At 40.0% G+C, this 27,152-nt stretch overlaps 1 protein-coding gene across 2 annotated transcripts in view; it reads right to left on the bottom strand.

Annotated features, from left to right (window-relative positions):
- The window catches only part of LOC149175309 (uncharacterized), a 485,878-nt gene that overhangs the window by 392,845 nt on the left and 65,881 nt on the right, over positions 1-27,152 (bottom strand). For both annotated transcript variants that reach the window (XM_089419596.1, XM_089419594.1), the window contains exon 6: positions 4,516-4,610. In XM_089419596.1, the coding sequence (XP_089275722.1) occupies positions 4,516-4,610 (95 nt within the window). The remainder of the gene's footprint in view (positions 1-4,515; positions 4,611-27,152) is intronic.

Genomic DNA, 27,152 nt, shown 5'->3' on the forward strand with positions numbered 1-27,152 from the left:
CAATCAACACTATTACCTTTTTCTTCTTGATATGCCCTTCTATCTTGAGAGTTTGAGAAGTGGTAATTCCTGTCAATGCATTACAAGATATGGTCGGATTCATTTCTTCTTTCTCTAGGATTAGTTCCTAGTGTATATCCTCTTCTTTTGACGTTTCTTGTTCATTTTCTTGCTCCTCTTCCCCAGCTATGTAAATTAATTTCTTCTCAGCATACTTATGACCTTTAGTGTATTTTCTATCACAATTGTAACAAAGCCCTTTTGCTCTTTTTTCTTCCAATTGTTGTGGTGTCAACCTTGTAGGTGGTGAAAGGCTAGGAGCAACAACACTTCCATCTTTATAGTTATGAATGGTAGGCTTCCTTGTTGCCATAATTTTGCTTTCAATTTTTCTTGCCAACACGTATGCCTTCTCCAATGAATCAGGTTCCCAAAGGCGAACCTCATGTTGGATGTTATCATTTAAAGTCCCTATGAAGACTTCAATCATATGCTTCTCTGGAATATAATTTACCCTTATATTCAATTTTTGGAAGTCCTCAATGTGCTCTGCCATTGAACCCTTTTGTTTGAGATTTATCAATTGGCTAAAGAAGGGTTTGCTCTTTGTATCCTCGTAATATGCTATCATTTCCTCGTGAAAATTGACCAGGTGACAAGTTATTTACGAGAACAAATCCCTCTATACCATACAAACTGATTCGGTTCTAAATATAAAGATGCAATACGTACATTTTGTGGCGATTGCACATCATGTAGGTCGAAATATTGACCCATCTGTAGTATCCAAGTTATCGGATCCTTGCCATCAAATTTCCTCATATCTATATTTGGAATATGATGGGTCTTCAATCCAACGTTAGAGTCTATGAAATCATGATTAACATTTATTTTGTTCTCATCATGAGTTTCCTCTACTTCCTTTTCGGCATTAGGAAGCCTTTCTTGTAGTGACTTTGTCCCACCTTCCTTCAAACCTTTCACGTCTTTCTTCAAATCTTCCATGTTTCCATTCAATTTTTCTTCTATACCATTTATCTTGTTGAATTTAGGCTTCTGTGATCCATATCAATATTTTTGAGAGGGTTTTCGCTGGAAATCACATCATAATTTGTTTGTCGACGCGTTTCGAACCAACTAATGTGGTTCATCGTCAGGACAAGTTGAAGAACCAGATCATAGCTGCAGCATAAATAGAGAGAACAGATTATCTAACGGCTATAACTGACCAGGAACGACTATATTTGACCAGGAAAAATTGAATGGAAACATGGAAGATTTGAAGAAAAATGTGAAAGGTTTGAAGGAAGGTGGGATGACCAAGAACGGCTATATTTCCTAGTCAAATATAGCCATTACTGGTCAATTATAGCCGTTAGATAACCTGCTCTCTCTATTTATACTACAGCTATGATCTGGTTCTTCAACTTGTCATGACGATGAACCACACTGGCTGGTTCGAAACACGTCGACAAACGAATTATGATGTGATTTCCGCCGAAAACCCTCTCAAAAAACCATTTATCTTATTGATTATATCTTCGATCACATTCTTCAAATCATCCCTCCAATTTTTCTTACTAGGTGTTTCTATTTTCTTGATTCGAGTCATTTTTTTCTTGCTTTTAGGAGCTCAATCTTGAATCTGTTGTATCTCTGAAATTTCAGATCTCCAAGGTCTGAAATTGTGACTTGCAGTAGCCCTCTAGGTCCTCTTTCCAATTCCACCAGTCTGATCGAAATTCGATTCTCGAAGAAAGAGTTGTGCCCAATCTCCCAAAATGACCTGATGATATACATTTTCAGTAGAGCGAAATTGTACGAAGTGCCACGTGTCACTGTTTCAACCTTCGGACCTGAAAACGATACATAGAAAAGTACAGTCTGTCCTCTTTCTGACACTTCTTACGAAATTTCAATCTGATGCTCAGAGAAAGTTGTGACGATTTTCCCAAGGTCACCTGTTTTGGATGTAATTCAGGAGCCTGCAAAAACCCTAAATGTCTTGGACCATATCTCCGAAAATATAGCGAAACAAGATCTGAAATTCGAGCCCGAGCTTCATTAAGATTTCGGCTCAAACGGGTTTTAATTTCAGAGTCTGAACCTTCATAGAAAAAAATTATAGCAAAAATGCCACAATGACCTGTTTGAGATGGAATTCTGGAGCTTGCAAAAGCCCTACTTCCTCAGATCATATCTCCAAAAATATAGCGAGACAAGATCTGAAATTCGGACCCGAGGTTCAAAAAGATTTCGGCTCAAATGGGTTTGTTTTTTAGCTTCCGAAACGTCGTAGAGAAAAAGTTATAATGAAAATTCCACGATGACCTATTTGGAGCAGTAAACCCTAGAATCCAAAGCTCTGATACCAAATGTTATGAAACCAACTCACAAAAATATGGAAAAGATAGATCAACGACTTCAAAATCAGCCTCTTCGAGGGGGCAACCTCCTTTACATTACACAAATGAACAATTCTTGGATGATACAAATGACATGACCTCCTTTCTATATATAGGAGTCTAAGGAGTCCCAATACAATCAGAGCCTACATAACAATAATATTGTAGGGGCCCAACAATAACAATAGTGGGCTTCTATGGGGCATAATAATAACAACATGGGGACTATATGGGCACAACAATACAATAAGGAGGGTTACACTAGTAGTATAGGGACCTAACAAATATTTTATTGTAAAGGAGTTAAAGTCTCCTCCTATAAAACGAGGCAATTTCTTCATTTGTAATCATGGTTGGAGAGTGGGAGTATTGAGTATTTGTCTCCCTGTTGGAGGGTGGGAGTATTCCTCTCCCTGTAGACAAAAATATTTCTCTGGGTTATGGGTGTCATTTTTCATATCAATTTTTCTATGCTTCTTCTTAGTTCTTGCCTATAACTTGTGTTTTAATTAGGTTAATTTTGCAGGGATAGATCAGTTATCGCAAAATCATTTTATCGATCTAGTGAGTTACATCCTCACCAAGAAGGGGAGGTCTAGGCTTCTGGGGTCTTCATCTTACCCTTAGCTCTCATCAAAATACACATTTTCAAGTGTTGAACAACCCTTTTTAGGGGGAATCTTCAACTGAAATTTGTGGAATATTAGTGACGGTTGTTAGTACAGTGGTTGGGGCATCTCGAATGAGCAGGTCCTCCTAATGAAGTCGTGTTCCCTGTGGGTTATCCTAGACTGGCTTGAGTGAGATAGTTTCACTCCCAACTCCTCACCCATCTGGTCCTAAAGGAAGAGCTGACAAAGAGGGGGTTGTGATCACGACCCCGCTTATTTCCCTTGAATATTGGCACTAGTCTTTGTATCCTTCAATCACTCTCATTTTCTTTCCTAAACAAAAACCCAAACTTTGTTTAACTAGGGCCATCTTAAGACATCACCTTGAATTTTTTTGTTTAAGCCCTAATTATCCTAATACAGGAGCCCCCCTTGGAGCCAGAGGAGAGCCAGTCAAAAGATAGGTGAAGTAGGTTGCTGAGGTGACAGTGAGTGACCTACCCAAGTGTCACTTGGATTGTGTGGCGTGGTTTGGCGCTTTTATCATTTCAATGCACAACTCACAAGTAATAATCACATTGATGACCAAACTATAAACATGTTTATCAAGCCTTTTAGTCCTAACAAGTATGTAAAATTTTGGGATAAACATGGTGTATTTAGTATATTGACCATTAAGGGAGGGTGTTAGGAGTAATATCAAATTCATAATGGTCAAATAGATAGTAGACGAAGGCATGAAAAAGAAGTCATTTCCACCTTAGGTTGTGTTATGCTTTTACTTTTTATTTAACTTTACTAGGTTCCTCAATCTATCCCACATTCATAAAGTGGACTGACTCAACTAGTATGTTACCCTTTATAAGAAAGTTTTCACTTCTCATTTAATCAATACAATACAGAGAACTCTTTGAAGTTTATCTTGGTCTCCTTTATGTATTCAGTTTTCATGTTATCGTTATAGATTAAATAGGGGAATAGTTTTTGTATCACGTAATTGACCTATGAACAAGTATATTAAGTGAACATATCAACTAAAGTCTCGTAAGAAATTTAACTATAGGCATTAAAAGAAGCAATTGATGATCAAACAACTCTCGCCCATACAAACCACCGAAAAAGGGTAAAAAATTAATCTTTTCTTCAACTTAGAAAATATACTACATGAGGTTTTATGATCACTAATCTATATTTCCAATTGACAAGAAAATGTTATAAGTTCTTCCAACGGGAAATCCTTACTAATGCAATATATAAAAGAGTAAGTAGCCTAGAGATTCATTATTTCCAAGTTCCCACAGATGAAATGAAAATACATATATATTTCCTTCTTAAAGTTGTGAGGCTTGGAAGGAGAAATCAAAATGGTAGACCTTTACTCAATCTTGATTTCATGCAAATTATCTTAGTAAACTAATGTTAAAATCTAATAATAAGTATTAATCAACTAAAGTTTTTAAAAGAAGTCTTTATCACAAAAACTTGTTTTGAGTTATTACATTGTTCTCATATTGTGCAAACGGTCTGCTAGCTTTATTAGGAGCACACGAGGATCATTGACCATGCCAAGAAGCATCGCTCGTAGATTATCTATCTGCAATACAATAAAAACAGACCTTGAAATTTAGTGACGCCATTCAAAAGACCTTAATAGCCTGCCTACTTACAATATCCTTTCTAATTCATTACTCATTTTCTCCATCCCTCCACTACAAAAATTTCCCCTTACGTCCTTCAACATCTAACTATGTGCGTCTCCTCAAAGATTTTTTGTATGTATGCAAGTAAAAGGTCTACACAAAAAGAAATAAGGAAATTATTTTAATGCACAGCCCTGATCAATGATACTTATGAAACCAATTAAAGCTAGAACAACAAAATAATTTGCCTGTCAAATTTAAATACAATCTGCACATATACAATACCACGAAGTACATATATGAATCGCAAAATGATCATGGATGATGGGACTAAGACTATTAGGTAGCAAAACTATATAACAAGCATCAAACCACAATATATATTAATAATAGGCCTTGTTACCCACAAACTTGTGTGGTAACTTTAGGGGACCCTGAAGATAATGAAGGAAGTCTTGATGTCTGAAGCCAATGGTCACACCAAGATACCTGGTTTTTCCACAACTGGAACTCCACAATTTCTAAAATAAATATTACCTTAGCCAAGCCACACTATTGGTCCACGTGATGTGCTGTTGAAATCCCTGTAGCACATCATGTCCAAAGGAGGCTAGTCAGCAATCTGATCAGCCAGTGAATGGTTCATTGATCAGTGCTTATAAGGATTACTGGAAAAGAGCTTCATATGGACTGATGTGACATAATAACCAGCCTATAAACAGACCAACTTGGGCAAGCTTGGGTGCATGATTTATTCACTCTTTTTTGACACAGTTAGATAGTTTCAACCAGCCTCAGAAGATAAGCCTCTATTTAGGGCAGCTTGTCAACTCCTCGGACCTGTCATTGGTCCTTTTTTTTCTTTTGTTTCAGACCTGATACTGAGATTGTCACCTACAGCACAGTGAAATCCCAGAGGTAAATTTTAAATGGCTGTATGGGAGTCCTTTCAGTCTCTGTAGAGCATATTCAGAGCAGGATTGAAGGGCAGTATGTGACAGCATAAGGGGAACTTGGCCTAAAAAGGAATAGGACTGTAAATGCACTATATGAAGGAAAACCCAGCGAGCTGCTGCAGATCTCAGAGAGCAATCCTAGAATGAGGGCAGGGATATATATATATATATATATATATTGGTTTACTAAGACACATATAATGTAACCTATTACCGCTCAAACTAGCAGGGGTCCTAAAAGGGGATCCTTGAAGGGCTACTACTAGGCTAAGGGCAACAATGGAGCAATAGCCCACTGTCACCTCGGCTAAGGCTCCTTGCTCTTTACAGACTTTCACCGATGGGAGGAGACCCGTTATGATAAGGATCATGAAATGGATAGACCAATGATAGGGTGAGGGGTGATCCTGGAAGCCTATTCACAAGAGAGGCTCAAATATGTGGCTTGCTTGCTTTGGAAGGCAAGGTTGAAAGCTCTCAAGGAAGGGCTTAAGGGGAATTTCAAGGTTTAGGTTTAGGGTATATATCTTATAATGGAGGTTCCTAGGCCTTGAAATTCTTGTGAAAGCTTGGATTCCAAGTGATCCTTGAAGAATTACCCTTAATAGTGTATGGGACCACACGGGACCAAGTGGACCCGGGGTTAGGTCAAGGGGGTAGGGTTTAGCAACCAATGATATGCTTGACCTATTCCAGAGGGAGAAAGGGACCAAAGAAAGAATTTTTAATGCAAGACAATGTGAGGGTCCCAATGAGGTTTCTAGCCTAAGGAAACCAAGGACAAGATTCAATCTCGAGGCCAGGGCTTGAGATATCTCAAAATCCCACCATCGGAATTTCATCAAAGTTGGAGAGCACCTAGGCCTAGAGATTGAATTTTTTGATGGGTGGTTTGCAAGATGGATGATGCCCTATGGGGCCCAATGGGCTAGGCCTAGAAAAGAAGAGGGAGTAAAATAAATAAGGTTTAAGGTGATCACATTTTGGTGGACCAATGTCTAATCCTTTGGGAAGATTGGAGTCAGGTAGAATTATGACTATGGACTTTCAGATTTTCTAGGTCAAGGAGACATCAAAGACAACTTTGCTTCGCACAGAGCAGTAGCAAAAGCAGCTTCAAAGACTTTATACTTCATTTTGCAAGGTAGATGGCTTATCAAGATGAATTTCAGCAATGAAACATCCCTAGGAACATTCATTCATTATACATGGCCCATACATGAAGCATTCACTATCTAGAAACAAAATTTCCACAACTTCGCATAAATAGATGCAGCAAATAAGCCCTAGTATAGCGAAATCCCAGCAACAATGTATAGAAAGAAAGAATAGCATTAAATTGTACTTACATGTATAAGAATATATCCAACCATCCAAAATTTGCCATTCAAGAAGCTCCAAGACATGAGAAAATAATCCAAACATCAAAATTCATTCCATGCTCCAAAAATTCATCCTCCAAGAAGGATAGTGAAAATCTCTTAAGTGATGCAAGTTCCAAATCCAAGTGATGATGCTAAAATGAATCTTCATCATTTCTATTTATACACCTCTAATGAGTTTGATTTAGCTAATTAGGCCTACATTAGCTACTAAAAGAAAATAATGTGCAGAATAACTAACTTTTGGTGACAAACCCACCAAAGTAGCTCATAAACAAAAGAATAGGCCTCTTAAGAGGTCAAATGATCAATAATACATGTCATTGGGCCTTCTAAGAAGCTTGATTTAGTCCATAAGTGCCATAATGATGAATAGGACTCCCAAAATTAGTGGACAAGGGGTTGGCCCCTTGTTCTCTGAATAATAAACCTGTGCCCAATGGGTGTGGGGGTACACAAGTAATCTCATGGGTCTCCAAGTAGATCGAAGATGCCTGTAGAATGTCTGTAAGGGCTCAGTTGATAATGTAAGTGATGCCACATCAGCATACAAATCCTAGATCATTTGCCAAGTGCATGATACAACTATGGGGCCGACTGGGAGTGGTGAACCAGGTGCATCTTCCTCGTCCAATAGATGAAACTCGAGCAATCTCTGAACATCTCTGGGGATCCATGGAATGTTGTCTATTGTTGTGGAGGCCCATGGCTCTCTACACACACCCTACATGTGCCAATGTAGCCCTCTGAAGGGTTAGGACCCCGTATAGGGAGACCAAACCCAAAATGGAGACCATCTGTAATCCTGCATAAGATCCAATGCATCCCCTTGCCTTCCAGTACAACAAGTCATTTAAAGAAATCGAGTTAAAGAGCTTGCAAACCATGGACAACAAGTGGGCACTTCATAATGGCATGCCCTTCCATAGTGGGCTTTGGCATGTGCTAATGTCTCCAAGCTCCAAGGGGGGTTAACCAAGTGCCCTATTAGGTGGTTTCTACTTTTAAAGGGGATGATATGTCCAAGGTACATCCTTCAAATGGTGGTGGCATGTGATAAAGTGATGGTACAAAGTAGGGGATGGAGGGGGCAATCCTGGGTCACATGCCAAGGTACAAGGGTAGCTAATAAAGGGGAAGCCCAGTCACCCAGCCTTGATTTTTCCACCCTTATTCATTTGCCTTTTTCCTTTTATGATTTTTCTTTGGTTAACTGCTCGAGGCTCAAGGAGTGAGAGCATGATATGTAAGGTATAGCAATGGATACCCCCTTTGAGGTAGGGCGGTTCATTGCCCACCAGGGGTTGGGGCAATCATGCGTTCCTAAATGATAAAAGAGGCTCATCTAGGGCCTATAAGAACCAGGGTGATGGCCATAAGAATGGGGTAGAGCTAATGCATTGGCTTTTGCCCACGTGCTAAATGTGTTTGTCCCAACCATCTTTTGCATTTTGTGGTACATTTTCCTATTAGATGTGGCCAATTATGTTTTTACTTTTCATTTTAGCTGTATCAACCTTTGGGGCATCGTTCCAAGCTCGACCCAAGGTGTGGGCAAGGGGAAGGGGAAGGCTAACCCAATATGGACCCGGGTAGGGGTAATGATGAATGGGGTTATAATGAGTGGAAGGGGAGTGATATATGTGGATGAGGGAGCGAGACCACACAACCAAAATCAAGGTTTCCCATGAAGTACCATCCATAAACCCCAAAAGTCAGTAAAAGAGATCCCACAGGACTAGGGTCCAAAGTTAACATCCAAAAGAGGTCTAGGGGACAAGGGCACAGACCTAGCCTTCCAACAAATCCCCCCATTAATCCATGCCCAAAAGTTTCCATGATAAGTAAACTACATACCTGACACCAAAGGCTGTCGACTGAGGACCATCTTCTAGAAAAAAAATTAGGAATATCACCAACAAAACGGTGTGTAACAAAACCGACCTATAGTTGTTTAAAATTAATTTTGCAAGCATGGAGCAAGGTCGACCTCTTAAGGGGGTAAATTATGATATAAATTTAAAATGGTGAATGAAGTTGACTTGTCCCCCTTTTGGAAGCCTTGTGTCCACATGTAAAGAAAGTAGTTGGGTTCCCTTTTGAAGGATTTGTGAAAGAGTTTACACCATTGGAAGAATCGGGGAATTATTGAACACATGGAGCTGATTTTGGTGTTCTTGTGCCTGCATTGGAAAGCTAGGGTGTCCACTCAAATGATAACATGGGCTTGAGCATGTGTCTTGTAGCCCTCTTGCCTGTTGATTTGTGGTAGCATCGGATGTGCTTTAGCCATGAAAATTGGTGGAGAGGCTAAGGCACATAAGATCTCCAAGACCCAAAAATGGTTTGGGAATATTCCACCCGGTTAGAGAGATATTAAAATAAATAATATTTTTAATGGAGTTCCTAAGTCTAAACTTAGGAAAATTAAAATATTAATGGGTATCAATATAAAATTGGGTGAGAATGTTCTAAATGACATGGAGAAAGCCAAATCTAATCTTGGTCGTTGATTAGAGACTTAATCTCAGTCGTTGAAGACTCAACAGGAAAACTATAAGAGGAGGCCAGAGGGTCAGTTGGAGATACACCAAGATTGATCAGTGAGTTTGATTTTTTGGAGTGGGGCTTGCTGAGAAAATTTGAAAACTGACTGAAGAGGCTACGCAGAGACAGCAGGAGCCATGCAAACGCAGCTAGAGACTACGCAGAGGTTGAGGGGCCTGCGTGGGTGTCGCACAAGGCCAGAGAGTTGATGCAGAGAGGCAGAAGGTTGACGCAGAGGGTTCTAGAGCTACGTTGAGACTAGCAGGGCTGACGCAGAGCCTTGGAGAAGTGCCGGAAGAATTTTTGTGGGGCAGACTTGCCGAATATCTATCTCCGAGAAGAGGTAGTATTGTCGTGTAAAAATATCTGTTGGGTGCGCCAGTTTGGCACCCTAATTGTACTCAATAAACTTGCATAATAATAAAACCCTCAGAACTCCTGCACCGGTTTTCCCGCATTGGGTTTTTCCGCGGACGATTGTCCAAAAGTAATGGTGTCCCTTGTGTGTTTGTCTAGTATTTCAGTTGTTGATCTGTATATGAGTTAAGGCTGCATTTATATTTATTTTTAGTATTTATATGTATAAATAAGTTGTTAATGGAATAAACATGTAGGTGAAATAAACCAGTCAATGCAGTAGGAATTTATGACATGTCAGACTTAGAAATTTCAACATCGTATCAAAGCCTTGCAGATCACAAGAGGACTAAAGGCACCATCAATATCAGAAATTTGCAGCAGTAGCAGTGGTCCCGAGAGACAAAGTTGCTCCTAAGCAGAAGGCAGCAGAGAAGGAGTGACGCAGCAGAGAAGGAGTGACGCAGAGGTTCTGCATCATCATTTCGAGCTAGAGAGAGGGCCAGCACAGAGGCAGAGAGAGGCAGAAGAGGCTCACGAAGAGCCATGTCATCCTACTCAGCCAGGTAGGCTTGACGCAGTTGGTCAAAGGAGTGATTCAGCCTTTGCCGAGATTGCGCAAAGCTGGAAGGCTCAGTTTCTTCAGTTGTCGGGGCCTAGGGAGCTATGGGCAAATTGTGGAGCTGGTGGGGTGTTGTTTTTGTCGGAGCAGAACAGTAACTAATGGGACAGAACCAAGGTAGAGGGAGTCGCTGCCTTGATGGATTTATAGCCAAGAAATCCAAATCCAAGTTGCAGTTGCAAAGAGGATTGGAGAGGAACGGTTTGACTATTGGCAGGAAGATCTCCAGTAGAGAAATCAGGACTTAGCGGGAGATTTCTGGGAGGGAAGTCGAATCTCAGAGTGAGTCCAGAAGAGGAGCGGAGATGGAAATGAACGGACTGAGGGATCAAGACAGGTTGGACGGGGCCTCCAACTTTGTCATCTGGAAGGCTAGGATCCTGTTAATCCTGGATAGACATCGCATCAAGGGCTTCGCCTTGAGAACCATGGCTATCCCAGTAGACTCAGCTAATAATGAGAAGTATGAGGATGAATTGGTGAAGGCAAAGTACATAATCCTTGATGGGGTCAAGGATCATGTCGTACCACATATTGTCCAAAAGAACACAGCAAAGGAGATGTGGAATACTTTGATGACATTGTATCAAGGCACTTCCGTGCAGTAGAAGATGCTATTAGAGAATCAGTTGTGGTCGTATCAGATGCAGATGGGGGAGCAGATAGGTCTATACCTCCTCAGATTGCAGGAGATTCGGGACCAACTTACTTCCATAGAGGCCACGCCGGATCAAGAGTTCACTGTGAGGACCGCCCTGAATGCAGTCTCTGTTGAGATTGCAACAAGATGATGGAGCTTAGTGAAAAGAGTCGCCTTCACTAAGTGGGCCCGCAGGCTATTTTTGGCACAAGTCTATTTTTAGACTATGTCTATTTTTAGACATATGGTTCATGTCTATGGATTGCAGGTTGTTGTTTATGGATGATTGATCAAGTTGGGAAAAATAGATGGACTTCTATTTTTGATGAAAGTGTGAGTGATCACAGTGTGAGTGATCAAAGTCTATTTTTACACTGGCTGTCAAAAAATAGAAAAGTCAAATATTATTATCTCACAATAATATTTGGACTATAAACTTAATCTTATTCTCTTGGAGCACTTCAGTTTGAGCTACAGAGGTGGTACATGGAGCTGTCAGAAGAAAATACGCTTTTCTTATGAGTCAGTTGAGTTGTTGCATGCATGACTTCAGTTAGAACTCAATCAGTTGAGTTTGGTGGAGTTGATTGTGGAGTTGATGGAGTTGTGTTCAGTTTAGCTTTGTTAAACTGGTTGTATTTAGTCTAACTGGCAAATAGACTAGAGATGAGTGGAGTGAATTAGTTATTAATTAATTCACAAGTTATTAACTCATAATACAACTAATGAATACATCAGTTAACTCAGTTGCATGTCAGTGCATGTTCAGTTCAACAAGGATAGGTGGTAGAGAATCAGATTGCTATCAGTTGTACTTGTGACTATAGTTGTGCACCAGATCTTGCACAATCAAGGGATTGAGTATGCCAATGAGTTTGCTCACGTATTTGCCCACATTATAGCTTGTGCTCACGTCCAACAAAGTGTGAGTGACTATTTTGCAGGTGAAAAACGAGTTTGGTGAGCCATTCTCATCAATTCTTGAGCAGGTATTGAGCAGTGGAGGCAGGCAAGCAGTGGAAGAGATTTGGAGATCAGATCTGAGCTGTATTGTGTGTAACAGAGGTGGAGATACTTGTGAGAAGTATTATGCTGTGTAATGTTACATGACTCAATCATTAATATACAGATAGTTGAGGTTTTTAGCGAGATGCTTTCCCCGGGATACATACTATGTTAATGTGTGAATGCTCTTGATGTTTTATTGTTATTGATGCTGCTATATTGATGATCAACGTAGAGGAGCTTATGTATTGTGTATGTTTTCCGCAATAGTACATGATCAGGATGATCTCCATTGAATATGTGTTAAATTATTCAAAATTTCTACATGGTATCAGAGCGAGCTAGATAATTGTAGAAAAAATTTCTGCATGGTATCGGAGCTGTTGATCATCAGATCTACTATTCAGGAAGTGTTTACATTCTATTTCTCTAGGCAGAGCCTGTAATCGGGCCAGGTAGCCTCTGGATTCATCCTTCCTTTGGAAGGTGAAATATCCGGTAAAAGCCCATACAGTCAATCTCTGTACGAGAAATATTTTGTTCTCACGAATTCTAGATCGGAAGCAGTTGAGTTGGAGCTGGTGGAATTCGAATTTGCAGCAGTGTTGTTGAAATGTCTTTCAACAGATTGCGAATGTTATTCCAAAGCAAGAGCGACCTGGCGCTCAAGGATAAACTCAGAAACAATAAAGGTGAGAATGGATCTTCCTCAAAGGTATCTGATGAAGAGAATTGCGCTTTGGCTGCCAAAGCAAAGAAGGGGAAGAACAAGAAAGCTTCTCAGTCTGGTGCGAAAGGCAAGAAGCAGGATATGTCCAAGGTGAAGTGTTTTCACTGTCACCAGCACGGACACTATGCCACAAATTGTCCACAGAAGAAGAAGAACAAGCAAGCTGTTGGATCTGCAGGGGGAGAGGCCTTAGCTTTTCAGTTTGAGCTTGATTTTTCATTGATCGCATGCTTGGTTTCAAGTGTGATGGGATCAGTGTGGTTCTTGGACAGTGGTGCGTCTTTTCACATGACGGGAGATAGAGATTTGTTCTCTGATCTGGAGGACAAAGATCTTGGAGTGCACATCGAGATGGGCGATGATGGTAGATACAGTGCGACCGGTATCGGTACCATTTCCTTTGAGAGGGAGTCTGGTAAACCCTTTGTATTGAAGGAAGTCATGCATGTTCCAGGATTGAAGAAGAATCTCATCTCAGTGGCGATGTTAGAAGACAAGTGGTATGATGTTGTTTTCAGCGAGGGAAAGGCCTTCCTGCGCAGCAAGACAACTGGTGAGACCCGGAAGATAGGGGTTCAAGTGAGGAACCTTTATCAGTTGCATGTAGATGGATGCGCAGCAATGGCAAGCAAGGCAGAAGGATTGGTGAGCCGGGATGATGGCGAGTTGTGGCACAGGAGATTGGGTCACCTTCACCATGGAGCCTTGAAGATACTGCAGCAGATCACTACAGGGCTTCCTAAAGGCACACTTGTGCAGTCAGATCAGTGCAAGGGGTGTACTTTGGGGAAGTTTGTGAAAGCCACCTTTCACGAGAAGGATAGTCGCGCCACGACGATCCTTGAGAGAATTCACACAGACGTGTGTGGACCTTTCTCAGTTGCTTCGACACCAAAACACAGGTATTATGTGATTTTTGTTGATGATTTCTCTCGTAAGTGCTGGATCTTCTTCATGCAGAAGAAGAGCGAGACATATTCAAAGTTCTGTGAATTCAAAGCACTGGTCGAGAAGGAGTCGGGGAAGAAGGTGAAGGCTCTTAGGAGCGATAATGGTGGTGAATACATCTCGGACGAGTTCAAGGATTTCTGCAAGACAGAAGGGATTCGTAGAGAGCTCATAGCTCCCCATAACCCACAGCAGAACGGGGTAGCTGAGCGGAAGAACAGAACGATTGTGGGTGTTGCTCGGGCAATGTTGCATGATCAGGGCCTACCCCTTCACTTGTGGGTGGAAGCATGAAATACAGCAGTTTATGTGCAGAACCGTTGTCCTCATAGGATACTTGGCATGAGTACACCCGAGGAGGCTTATTCTGGTAAGAAGCCTGATCTTTCTCATTTGAGGATTTTTGGTGCTAACGTTTACATGCATGTGACGAAGGATGCCAGGAAGAAGTTGGAGCCGACCGCAGAGGTTGGGATATTTGTGGGGTACACTGATACGCCCCACAACTATCGTGTGTATTTGCCAGACAGTGGTAAAACTGTTGTGCGACGGGATATAAAATTTCAGGAGGAGAAAGCCATGAAGTGTTCGCTTGAGAGGGAGCTACACTTGCATGCAGATGAGGAGCTATTAGTTCCTAAGGATGAACTTCAGGATGTGGATCAGCCACAGGATGAGGTTCATGGAGTGGACGAGTCCACTCATGCAGCGCCAACCATCAGAGGGCGAAAGCGCTTGACAGAAGCTGAGCGACTGGCTCAAGATGCAGAGAAAGTTGTAGGACCACCTACAGCCCAACGCAGGCAGAGACAGTCACTTGATCGGTACACTGGATACATGGCTCTTATGAGCAAGTGTGTTGTGACTGAGCCATCCCCTTTCGAGGAAGCTGTGGAGGATCCCGCATGGGTAGATGCCATGGTGGAAGAGTATGATTCTATTGTCAGAAACAGTGCATGGGAGATTGTTCCTAGACCGGAAGGGAAATCAGTGGTAGGTTCGAGATGGATCTACAAAGTTAAGCAGGCAGCTGACGGGAGTGTGGAGAAGTACAAGGCAAGATTTGTTGCCCGAGGCTTTTCACAGATTGAGGGGATCGATTATGAGGAGACTTTTGCACCTGTCGCAAGGTATTCTTCCATACGGACGATTCTTGCTCTCTCAGCGCAGATGGGATGGCACATTCATCAGATGGATGTGAAGACTGCGTTCCTCAACGGAGTCATTGAGGAGGAGGTGTACATTGAGCAACCCGAAGGCTTTGAAGTCTTTAGCAGCGAGTCGCATGTGTGCAGGCTCAAGAGAGCGCTGTATGGGTTGAAGCAAGCACCACGTGCTTGGTACACACGGATAGACAGCTATTTCACAGGACTTGGATTCTCCAAGAGCGAGGCAGATCCGAACCTATACCAGATTGTGGTGGAGGGTAAGTTGCTTACCATTGTACTATATGTTGATGATTTGATTCTAACGGGTGATGAGCTGTTGATACTGTCATGCAAGAAGGATCTTGCTACAGAGTTTGAGATGAAGGATTTGGGCCTCCTTCACTATTTCCTGGGATTGGAAATATGGCAGCGCAGTGGTGGACTGTTTGTTTCTCAGGGCAAGTATGCTCGGGAGATACTGGAGAAGTTCAACATGCATGGCTGCAAGCCTGTTGATACTCCTCTTCCTGGAGGTTGGAGGAAGGAGGATGCCACTTCGAGAGAAGAAGTGGATGCCACTGTTTATCGACAGTTGGTGGGGTCGCTGATGTATTTGGTCAATACACGACCTGATATATGCTATGCAGTTAACCAGCTTTCACAAGCTATGGTTAAGCCTACCAAGCTCTTCTAGAAGGCGGGCAAGCATGTATTGCGCTACTTGAGAGGCACATCGGGATATGGTTTGTGGTACAGACAGGAGGATGAGGTGAAGCTATGTGGCTTCACGGATGCAGATTGGGCAGGGAGCCCAACAGACAAAAAGAGCACATCAGGAGGGGTCTTCAGTATTGGATCGACAGCAGTTTCTTGGTATAGCAGGAAACAGAGATCTGTGGCACTCAGTTCAGCGGAGGCCGAGTATATGGAAGCAAGTTTGGCTGCATGCGAGGCTATATCGATGAGAAAGATCCTACTTGGTTTGTTTGGTTCTCATTTGGATCCTACTATGATTTACTGTGATAACCAAAGTTGCATTAAACTCTCGGGTAATCCTGTATTTCATGATAGATCTAAACATATTGACATCAGGTACCATCATATCAGAGATTGTGTGCAGCGGAGGATCATGTTACTTTCGTACATTCCAACGGAGGATCAGGATGCTGATATTCTGACGAAGGCTCTCACCAGGAGCAAATTCGAGTACCACCGAGGCAGGATAGGGGTTGCTGATAATCCATATCTTGTCGAGAGGGAGTGTTGAGATTGCAACAAGATGATGGAGCTTAGTGAAAAGAGTCGCCTTCACTAAGTGGGCCCGCAGGCTATTTTTGGCGCAAGTCTATTTTTAGACTATGTCTATTTTTAGACATATGGATCATGTCTATGGATTGCAGGTTGTTGTTTATGGATGATTGATCAAGTTGGGAAAAATAGATGGACTTCTATTTTTTATGAAAGTGTGAGTGGTCACAGTGTGAGTGATCAAAGTCTATTTTTAGACTGGCTGTCAAAAAATAAAAAAGTCAAATATTATTATCTTAATATCTCACAATAATATTTGGACTATAAACTTAATCTTATTCTCTTGGAGCACTTCAGTTTGAGCTACAGAGGTGGCACATGCAGCTGTCAGAAGAAAATACGCTTTTCTTATGAGTCAGTTGAGTTGTTGCATGCATGACTTCAGTTAGAACTCAATCAGTTGAGTTTGGTGGAGTTGATTGTGGAGTTGATGGAGTTGTGTTCAGTTTAGCTTTGTTAAACTGGTTGTATTTAGTCTAACTGGCAAATAGACTAGAGATGAGTGGAGTGAATTAGTTATTAATTAATTCACAAGTTATTAACTCATAATACAACTAATGAATACATCAGTTAACTCAGTTGCATGTCAGTGCATGTTCAGTTCAACAGGGATAGGTGGTAGAGAATCAGATTGCTATCAGTTGTGACTATAGTTGTGCACCAGATCTTGCACAATCAAGGGATTGAGTATGCCAATGAGTTTGCTCACGTATTTGCCCACATTATAGCTTGTGCTCACGTCCAACAAAGTGTGAGTGACTATTTTGCAGGTGAAAAACGAGTTTGGTGAGCCATTCTCATCAGTTCTTGAGCAGGTATTGAGCAGTGGAGGCAGGCAAGCAGTGGAAGAGATTTGGAGATCAGATCTGAGCTGTATTGTGTGTAACAGAGGTGGAGATACTTGTGAGAAGTATTATGTTGTGTAATGTTACATGACTCAATCATTAATATACAGATAGTTGGGGGTTTTAGCGAGATGCTTTCCCCGGGATACATACTGTGTTAATGCGTGAATGCTCTTGATGTTTTATTGTTATTGATGCTGCTATATTGATGATCAACGTAGAGGAGCTTATGTATTGTGTATGTTTTCCGCAATAGTACATGATCAGGATGATCTCCATTGAATATGTGTTAAATTATTCAAAATTTCTACAGTCTCCGAGGAGTGGGAGACATTTGTCCAACGCATTTTGGGCAGAGCTACTCTTCCAGGATGGGAGATGTGGGCAGCTCTTCGCCAAGAAGAGATCAGACGGTTGACCAAGGTGGGAAATAGTAGCAAAGGAGGACGAATCAAGAAAAAGGAGGAGGATGTGGCTCTGGCATCTGCGGGACAGCAAGGGAAGAGGAAGAAGAAGGACATCTCCAAGGTAAAGTGCTTCCATTGTGGGGAGCTAGGTCATTATGCAACCTAGTGCCCCAGGAATAAGAATAAGGGAGAGGCCTCTGACTCCAAGGCAGCGCCGGCTAAGGTGGAGAAAGAAGTCGAGACTCATGACGATTGTGCCATGAGTGCTCATGCACCTCTAGAGAAGACGCAGGGAGACATCGAGCTGTAGTCAGGAGGACTACAGAAAATGAGGGGCAGGATCCTTGAGGTGCCCAAACTCTTGGATCATATCCAGCTACGGGATCCCCGAATGATAGTAGCAGGATGACGGATGTCGGTAGAAGCAAGATGCTATGGAGCGACGAGGCAGTGCTAGAGTACAGAGGACTGTAGCAGCGCAGTGGGGGTTGCAGCAGTGCGAGAGGCACAGACGTGGTTGCAACAGTGCGAGAGGCACAGAAGTGTTTGTAGCAATGCAAGAGGCACAGAGGTGGTTGCAGCAGCGCAGAGGCAGCGTAGGGAGCACAAGATAGCAGCAGAGGTAGTTTCAGCATCAAGAGGCTTCTGGACTGACAAGGATGTCAGTATTTAAGTAGATCAGTTATTTCTCGGTAACTGAGTTGCAGTGCAACAGCTAGCAATGGCAGTGTTATGGGCATCATGGGCAGCATGTTGAGAGGGATCTACAATACAAATGTAACAGTGGCAGTGGCAGAGCCATGGGTAGCAGTACAGCAAGCAGCAATGCAGAGGATGTTGGGCAGCAAGCCAAGCATGAGCACAGGTAACGATGCGGAAGGATCAGTGTGATGTTCAGTGGTGGAGCATTACTAAAGCACATTCCTCGCTAAGAGGGAGTGTTGATTTGTGGAGAGGCTAAGGCACATAAGATCTCCAAGACCCAGAAATGGTTTGGGAAAATTCCACCCGGTTAGAGAGATATTAAAATAATTAATATTTTTAATGGAGTTCCTAAGTGTAAACTTAGGAAAATTAAAATATTAATGGATATTAATATAAAATTGGGTGAGAATGTTCTAAATGACATGGATCAAGCCAAATCTAATCTTAGCCGTTGATTAGAGACTTAATCTCGGCCGTTGAAAACACAATAGGAAAAGTATAAGAAGAGGCTTGAGCGTCGTTGGAGATACACCATTGATCACTCAGTTCGATTTTCTGGAGCGGGGCTTGCTGAGAAAATTCAAACAACTGATCTATTGCAGCGAGAGGCAGTGAGTACATAGCAGAGAAGCAGAGATAGTGCCAGAAGGTCAGTGTAGTGACTGAGGAGGCTACGCAGAGTCAGCAGGAGTCACGCAGAGGCAGTTAGAGACTGCGCAGAGGTTGAGGGGCCTGCGTGGGTGTCGTAGAAGGCCAGAGAGCTGACGAAGAGAGGCAAAAGGCTAACGCAGAGGGTTCTAGAGCTACGCTGAGGCTAGCAGGGCTGACGCAGAGCCTTGGAGAAGCGCATTAAATTTTTATGTGGCCTTTGGCGCATTAAAAATTTAACTTATTAACCCCTTTTGATTTTATTTTTGTCACATTAAAAACTTAATTAATCATTTGCCGCATTAAATTTTCTCATAAAACTTAGCACATTAAAAATTGTCTATGGAATAATCAAATTTTTAATCTAAAGTTCATTCTTGGGGTTTTAGTTGTGTTAAGGGTTTTTGGACTATAAAAATTTAAAGGGAAAATTTTGTGGTATTGACATTTTTTCTCTATAGTCAAACACGCTTAATATTTTTAAATCATCTCTAAAGATTGATTATAAGAGAACGAAAAAAAAACTAGATCTAGGTCATTAAAGAAAAATCATTTTAATTCTAGGATTGTGAATTTCCTAGCATTTAAATTTCATGGTTCTTCATGGTATTTAGATCTTTCGGAATTTAATTGCTAGAATATTTTGCATGCTAAGGTTTTGAGCATTTTCTTATGCTTTACATCTAATTGTTCATGATTGTCGTTTCTATCACATCTCTAATTTTCTTCTAAATGGCTTGATTTTGTTTCTTCAAGTAAGTTCATGGTTAGTTGAGCATCTAAGGCACTGGTCTAAAAATCATTTCTATCTTGTGGTTATGTCTTATTCATCTAAGTTGATATATAAATAACTCAGTTAATCAGAACTTGTCTCATTTTCATTAAGTTATTCACCCTCAAGTCTCCTAAAGCTTGTGTTCCACAAGTTTTCCTCATTCATTTACCCCTAGGGACTACCTCCCTTGACTTGTCTAGGAAAAGTCCAAACGGAATGAGTAAGGATTAGAGTGGCAGCCCTTACTCTGAGCGTTGTCGCGGTGCCTTAACACTTTGTGTGACAACATTTTTTGGCGTCGTTGTCGAGGACAAGTTTATCTTATTGTCGGGGTTCACGACATTTTTCAATCTTTTCTCTCCATCCCTTCATCTCCTCATTTCATCTTTTTCATTGGCCTGTCAAATGGAACAACATTTTTTGGCGTCATTGCCGGGGATAGAGTTTTTCTATCTTTGGTCCTCTCAATCTCTTCTCATCATTTGATCCTTTTCATCTTCACCCATTCGTCTTCATCTCATTTTCCTCATATCATTTTTTGTTCATCTTTGGTGTCTAAGTTAGATTTCTGTCTGAGTGGCGACTCCACTTCCTTCATCTTCTACAGGGGCGTGTACTAGGAGGAATCCAAGTAGCTTGGCTAATCCTGCTTCGGATCCTGAAAAGGCTCTCAGAGTTAGATTACACAAGCTCTCTTCTCGTACACTCCTTGACAATCTCGGCCAGGAAGCTCTCTGTGACATCCATTCACTCTTCTTTAATCCTCCCATTCCGGACATCATGAATATCTACGCTCCTTTCAACTTTGCTAACATCCAAGGTTATCCCCATGACCTTCCTAATAATGGTCTAGACAAGTTGCCCGCTTTTCAAGGAAATAATGCAATATCTGTTAGAAATCATTTGTATGCTTTTCAAACCTGGTGGGCTAAATTTGCTTATGCTCATAATTATGAGGATGTACAAATGAAATGCTTTGTCATGACTTTAGAAAATGATGCTATGGAATGGTTTAGGGATAGGGTTGATGATAGTTTTGATTCATTTGATTCCCTCATTAATGCTTTTAAAGAGAAATTTGGTGATAAGAAAGAAGATCGATTTTTAGCAAAAGCCATTAGCGTCATTAAAAAGAAAGAAAATGAGACGTGTGAGGAATTTAATAAAAGGTTTAATGGTATGCTTAAAGAGATATTTGTTGATTACAAACCAACTGATAAAATGCTTCTAGAATATTATCTCGATGCTTATAATCCTGACACTTCTTATGAATTAAGGAGGTCCAAGCCTGGTGACTACAAGGCTTGTCAAATCACAGCTGAAGAGCTGGAAAAGGATAAGAAGGCTTCTAGTAAATCTGAGATTCTTGGGTTTGATAGATCTGTTGTTAAATTAAAAGAACCTAAAGGAAAAGAAAAGGAATCTGAAGAAGAACCTATGCAAAAATTGCTTAAGAAGTTAAAAAATATGGAGTTAAATCAAGCTAGGATGATTGTTGATCATGCTAAGGAGATAACTACAGGAAAGAGATCAAATGCAAAATCCTCAACCTAGGGGTCAGAATAATAATAATAATCGAAATAATTGGCAGAAAAAGGGTCAAACCAGTGAGCAGAGGCCTCCCAATCCTCTTGAAACTAATAATCTTGTGGAGGATACCCCGCCTTACTGTAGGGCCTATGATGAGCTTCATGAAGAAGCTACTTGTCCCATTATCAAGAGAATCACACATCATGGGATGCTTGGGACAAGTAACCAGATAAACGTTGTTGGTAAGGAATATTATCTATCACAGGAAAACTGTGAAGAGGTCAAGGGAAATAGTCAACCCGTCAAACCTTTTACATCTTCATATAGCATTAATAACTTTGGTCAAGAAACTGATGTATTGGTTAAACTTTTTAGTGAGGAGCCTCCTCCTGAGCGAGTTCTTGAAATCGCTAAGGACAAGGGGTTAACTTATCAGAGAAGAAGTCAAAATGATAATCAAGCTAATTCTCAAAGTCTTAACCCTAGGTCAGTGTCTGGTATGAATATTGATTTAGGAGGTTGGTTTAATAACTCTAAAGTGTTGGTTCCTGTCACCGAAATAGTGAAGACCCCCTCCCAGAAGGCCAAGTTACTAAGTGTTATTAGCAGTACCCAAGTAAATGCAACTCGAGAGGAAACTCCTGAGGTTTTCTACCAGGATGCTCCCGTATATTTGCAAAGTATGGAATCTGATAACAAAAGGCATTCTCCTTTTTTCATTACTTTGCTTGTGCACAATTATCGGTTATATAACTACACACTTGACTCTGGTGCTTCTGCTTGTGTGATGACTAAGAGAGTCATGGAACAGCTTAACTTGAGGATATCTAGGCCTCACTATAACATATGTACCATGGATTCAAAGAAAATTGAAGTTCATGGGTTAATTAAAGACTTGCAAGTCCATCTGTCTGTTTACCCTGATATCATGATTGTCATGGACATAGTTGTGGTTGATGTGCCTGATGCTTGGGGTATGTTGTTGTCTAGAAAATGGGCTTCTGATTTAGGAGGAAGCATACAAATGAATTGGTCATATGTTACGATTCCTTCCCCTAATGGTCAAGGATTTCTTAAATTAAACACAGAACCTGAAAGGAGATTCCATGTCGAAGATCCTAAAAGTCCCCATAATGAAATAATGTGTGAGCAACCAAACCTCGGGAATCATGTTATTTTGTCTAATTCAATCATTCCCCTAGAGGTCAAGGTTGATAAAAAGGCAGGTGACTTAAAAGATAAAGTTTGGCATTTATACTTTGATGGTGCAACATCTAGGCATGGTAAAGGTGCGAGAATTGTCTTAAAATCTCCCCTTGGTCATATTTTCAAATTTGCCTATCGGTTAGAATTTGAAGTGACCAACAATGTGGCTGAATATGAAACCTTGTTGTTGGGTATTGAATTGGCAAAAGCTTTGAGAGTCAAATTGCTAAGTATCAAGGGAGATTCAGATTTAGTTATCATGCAGATTAAGAATAAATTTACATGTAAAAATCAAAGATTAAAAAATTATAGGAATGTTGTATGGGATACCATGGAGTATTTTGATGCCATTAACATTGAAGTTATTCCAAGAGAGCAAAATATTTTAGCTGATGAGTTAGTTGTTGTTGCTTCTACCATGCAGTGGTCTAATAATTTAATTGAAGACAAAACTAATACAAATATCATTTTTAAACCTTCTATCCCAGATATATCTGAACATTGGCAGGTCTTTGATAATGAGAAACATGTTATTCGCTTTCTAAACAATTTGGATAAGTTTCAGGGTTTTCAGATAAATTCTGCAGAGGATGGATCCAAACAGCTTGATTTTCGGAGAGGGAAGAGTCCTACCATATGCACGATTGAACATGGCACATCCGAAAAACAGCCTACAAATTTGCCTGAAAGTAGGCAAATGCTCAGTGTGCACTACATTGAACACATCTGATGCCACAAGGCATCCTTTGTATTGTATTCCTAACCCTACACCCTTTTCATTTCAGTATTTTATTTTGTAGGTAGATTTATGTTTTTCATGTCATTAGACTAGTTAATAAATGAAGAGCTTATATCTTTCGTGTGTTTAATGTATATGATGATTTTTTGGATGGACGCTACTTATGTTATCTTGTGTGTTGCATGGATGCAGATTCTAGATTCTCACATTCCTCCGGTGCAGCAACGTGTCCCCAAGTAGAGCCAGATGTTGACCACTCCGTGTCAACGACCCCATAGCAGTACACCCCCTTTTTCGCAAAAAGGGATATCGCCTAATCGATGTGTCCGTGTCGTCCAGCTATCATCATCAACCTGGTTACCATGATATAATGTAAACCCATTCTGCATGTATATTATGTAAATAATCTCAGCAGAACCATGTCGTGTATGTAACAACCTAGGTAAACCTACCTTTCTAGTGACGATCTCCATTCTGGGAGGTTTTTTATCTCACCAATCCATTTTCCGATGGTTGGCAGATTTTTTCCCTCTAGTCTTACCCCAAAGCTAGAATGGATTTTGTCGCTAGGATCTTAGGCAAGTCCTAGTGTTCTGGATCGAGTCTATGTAAAAATAATTTCGGAATAATCCTAAGTATTTGGTTAGATTATTTTATTACAAATTGCTTGGTCTGTTGGATTATACTTGTGTCACAGAAATGGGTAGTCTGTGAGGGTCTGTAACGAATGGGTTTTCCCCCTTTATGGTGTAAAAATGTGTAAATCTTGATGTAAAATGTCTAGCGCATGGTCCCTCATAATTAGAAAACCATGGCTAAACATTTGAGGGTTGGAAAAATAATTTATCCCCTCATAGGTTAATTAATTAAATTTTCTGGCCCAAAATTAATTAAAATCCTAAGCCAGAAATTTAATTAATTCTAAGTATTAGGTAAATTTAAATTCTCCAAAGGCAAAATTCGTCGGTCCTAAAAATTAAATTTTAAGAGGTCCGGAGGCTAAGGTAAATTAATTATTTTGATAAATTTCAAACCTTTAATCCCTGGGGCTTAAGTCAAAGTCAAATTCTTTTGGAAATTAACTCAAAAATTCGATTTCTAAGTTAATTAAAGTGCATTTAAATGAAAAATTGAATTTCCTCAAAAATAAAATAATTTCAACGGATAAGATTAAAAGATATTTTAATCTTTATCAACGGTCGAGATTACTTTGACAAGGATCACTCAAACTAGTCGTTGGAGGATTTATCTTTAAATAGGAGGTCATTTGTCAGTCAATCTATCCGATCTCTGAGTCGTGTGCTAAGCAAGAAGCTCTTGTGTAATTTTTTTCTAGATAATAAAGAAAGACTTTGGGGTTACAATCTGATGGTGTTACTCTTCATAGGCATGTTGTAAGATGTTTTTTTATTCCATGCTTAAATTTTCCTAAAGCCATTGATGATAGCTTTTTAAGAGTGATCTGAGCACAGGTATTTTGTTCAGTTTGCTGGAATTTAAATAATAATTTTAATTTCAAACATAATAGCAGGTATCTCTATTCTGTCTTAATTTAATTATTGTTTCTTCTCTCTATTTTTAATGGCTAGAATAAGTTTTGCAGGGAAATCTTGAGAAAATATTGAGCGTTAGGGGATAGTGTTCAGTTAGACCAGCCAACTCTCGATCTGCATTTTCTGAAGAGCCCATCTATTTAATCCCAAGGCTTATCATAAGATTATTTCTTTGTTTATGCATGAGGGTTTTAAGCTAGCACATCCATTAAAAATAAAAATCAATTTCTTTGCAGCGTAATGGTAGATTTGACTACTTAGAGCCTTCAGTTTGTAAATATTGTATTTATCTAACGTGGGTCTTTGGGGTTTTCAAATTTATCATTGTATATATCATCTAGGTCTTTTATTTTCATTATTGCACGTGCAGATCTGAAGGAGAATTTTTATTTGGAACCATATCTAGGCCCTAGAGGGTAAGATTTAACCTCAAAATCATTTTGCAGGGGCATTATTCCAAAAAAATTCTAGTTTTAAGGTTTCAAAATTTATATCTAGGGATTTCATGACTTTTTCTCAGAGCAGATTTTAAAGCTGGAGTATACTGGTTCAACATAAATTTCTAAAAAAAATTTAAGGGTTTCTTGGGCTACCATTTTTTCTCGTCTGCTGCCTTATTGAGCCTTAATTTTCTGCTGCATTTTTCTGCTCCCTTCTCCTCTGCATTTTTCTGCTCCCTTCTCCTTTGCATTTTTCTCCCTCCACTGGTTCTCTCTCTCTTTGAAAACCCTCTCACGTAGTCTTCTTTTTTTTCTCTGCAATTTTTTTGCTATTTTTGTGGCCCTTTTACTTCAGCTTCCGCTGTTGCCAACGCGTTCCTCCCTCGACCTGCAACACACTCCTTTTCCTCATCGTTGCAATCCCTCTTTCATTGTTGTCGTCAAAACTTGCGTTTTTCTCCACTGTTGTTCCTCATCCTCGAGCTCCCTCCTCCGTCGTCTTTCGACCTGCAAAAATTTCTCTCCCACGGTCTCCTTCACCATCTCCCTGCTCGTTGTCGTAGAAGCCATGTGTCTCCCTTTGCGTCCTTTCCTAACCCTCGGCCTTCCATTCGTTGCTCTCCCATCGATCTGCTCGCTTCCATCTCTACCTGCAACACTCCTCTCCCTCGCTACCGCCGCCTAGTCTAAACTTGCATACAAACATGAAACTCGATTTCCTTTCTCCTTTTTTTAACTTTTGTTAGGGTTTAGTTTTAATAACATAATTCGTTTTGCTTTTCACATTTCATTTTTTATTTTGATTTTTGTTTAAACTAAAAAGAAAATTTAAAATTTTAATTTTAAGTTTTGTTTTAGTGTGTGATTTTGATTTCTTTTAAAAAAATCAATTTTCATTTTTTTTATTTTGGCTTTTCCCTTTTATTTTGAATTTTATGACAGTTTGATTATCTTTTCTAACAAAAATAAAACAAAAGTAGAAAACCAAAAATTTTAAAAAAATTCTTCATTTCCATTTTTTTATTAATGTGACCTTGATTTTTCTAAAGAAGTTAAATTAAAAGGGAGTTTCCTTTGTGCATTAAAAGAAATTTAAATTTTTTTGTGGCCTTTGGCCCATTAAAAAATTAACTTATTAACCCCTTTTGATTTTTATTTTTGTCACATTAAAAACTTAATTAATCATTTGCCGCATTAAATTTTCTCATAAAACTTAGCACATTAAAAATTGTCTAAGGAATAATCAAATTTTTAATCTAAAGTTCATTCTTGGGTTTTTATTTGTGTTAAGGGTTTTTGGACTCTATAAATTTAAAGGGAAAATTTTGTGGTATTGAAATTTTTTCTCTATAGTCAAACACGCTTAGTATTTTTAAATTATTTTAATTTTGAATTGTTAATTGCCTAGCATTTAATTTCATGGTTCTTCATGGTATTTAAATTTTTCGAAATTTAATTGCTAGAATATTTTGCATGCTAAGGTTTTGAGCATTTTCTTATGCTTTACATCTAATTGTTCATGATCGTCGTTTCTATCACATCTCTAATTTTCTTCTGAATAGCTTGATTTTGTTTCTTCAAGTAGGTTCATGGTTAATTGAGCATCTAAGGCACTGGTCTAAAAATCATTTCTATCTTGTGGTTGTGTCTTATTCATCTCAGTTGATATATATAAATAACTCAGTTAATCAGAACTTGTCTCATTTTCATTAAGTTATTCAGCCTTAAGTCTCCTAGAGCCTGTGTTCCACAGGTTTTCCTCATTCATTTACCCCTAGGGACTACCCCCCTTGACTTGTCTAGGAGAAAGTCTAAACGAAGTGAGTAAGGATTAGAGTGACAGCCCTTACTCTGACCATTGTCGCAGTGCCTAGACACTTTGTGCGACAACAGGATCAATGGGGCACTTCATGGTGGCATGCCCTTCCATAGTGGGTTAACCAAGGACACTATTAGGTGGTTTCAACCTCTAAAGGGGGTGGCATGTCCATGGTACATCCTTTAA

The sequence above is a fragment of the Pinus tabuliformis genome, chromosome 4_1 (genome assembly GCF_031772625.1).
Source record: "Pinus tabuliformis cultivar Carrire ecotype Pingquan chromosome 4_1, CPIR1, whole genome shotgun sequence".
Taxonomy (NCBI): domain Eukaryota; kingdom Viridiplantae; phylum Streptophyta; class Pinopsida; order Pinales; family Pinaceae; genus Pinus; species Pinus tabuliformis.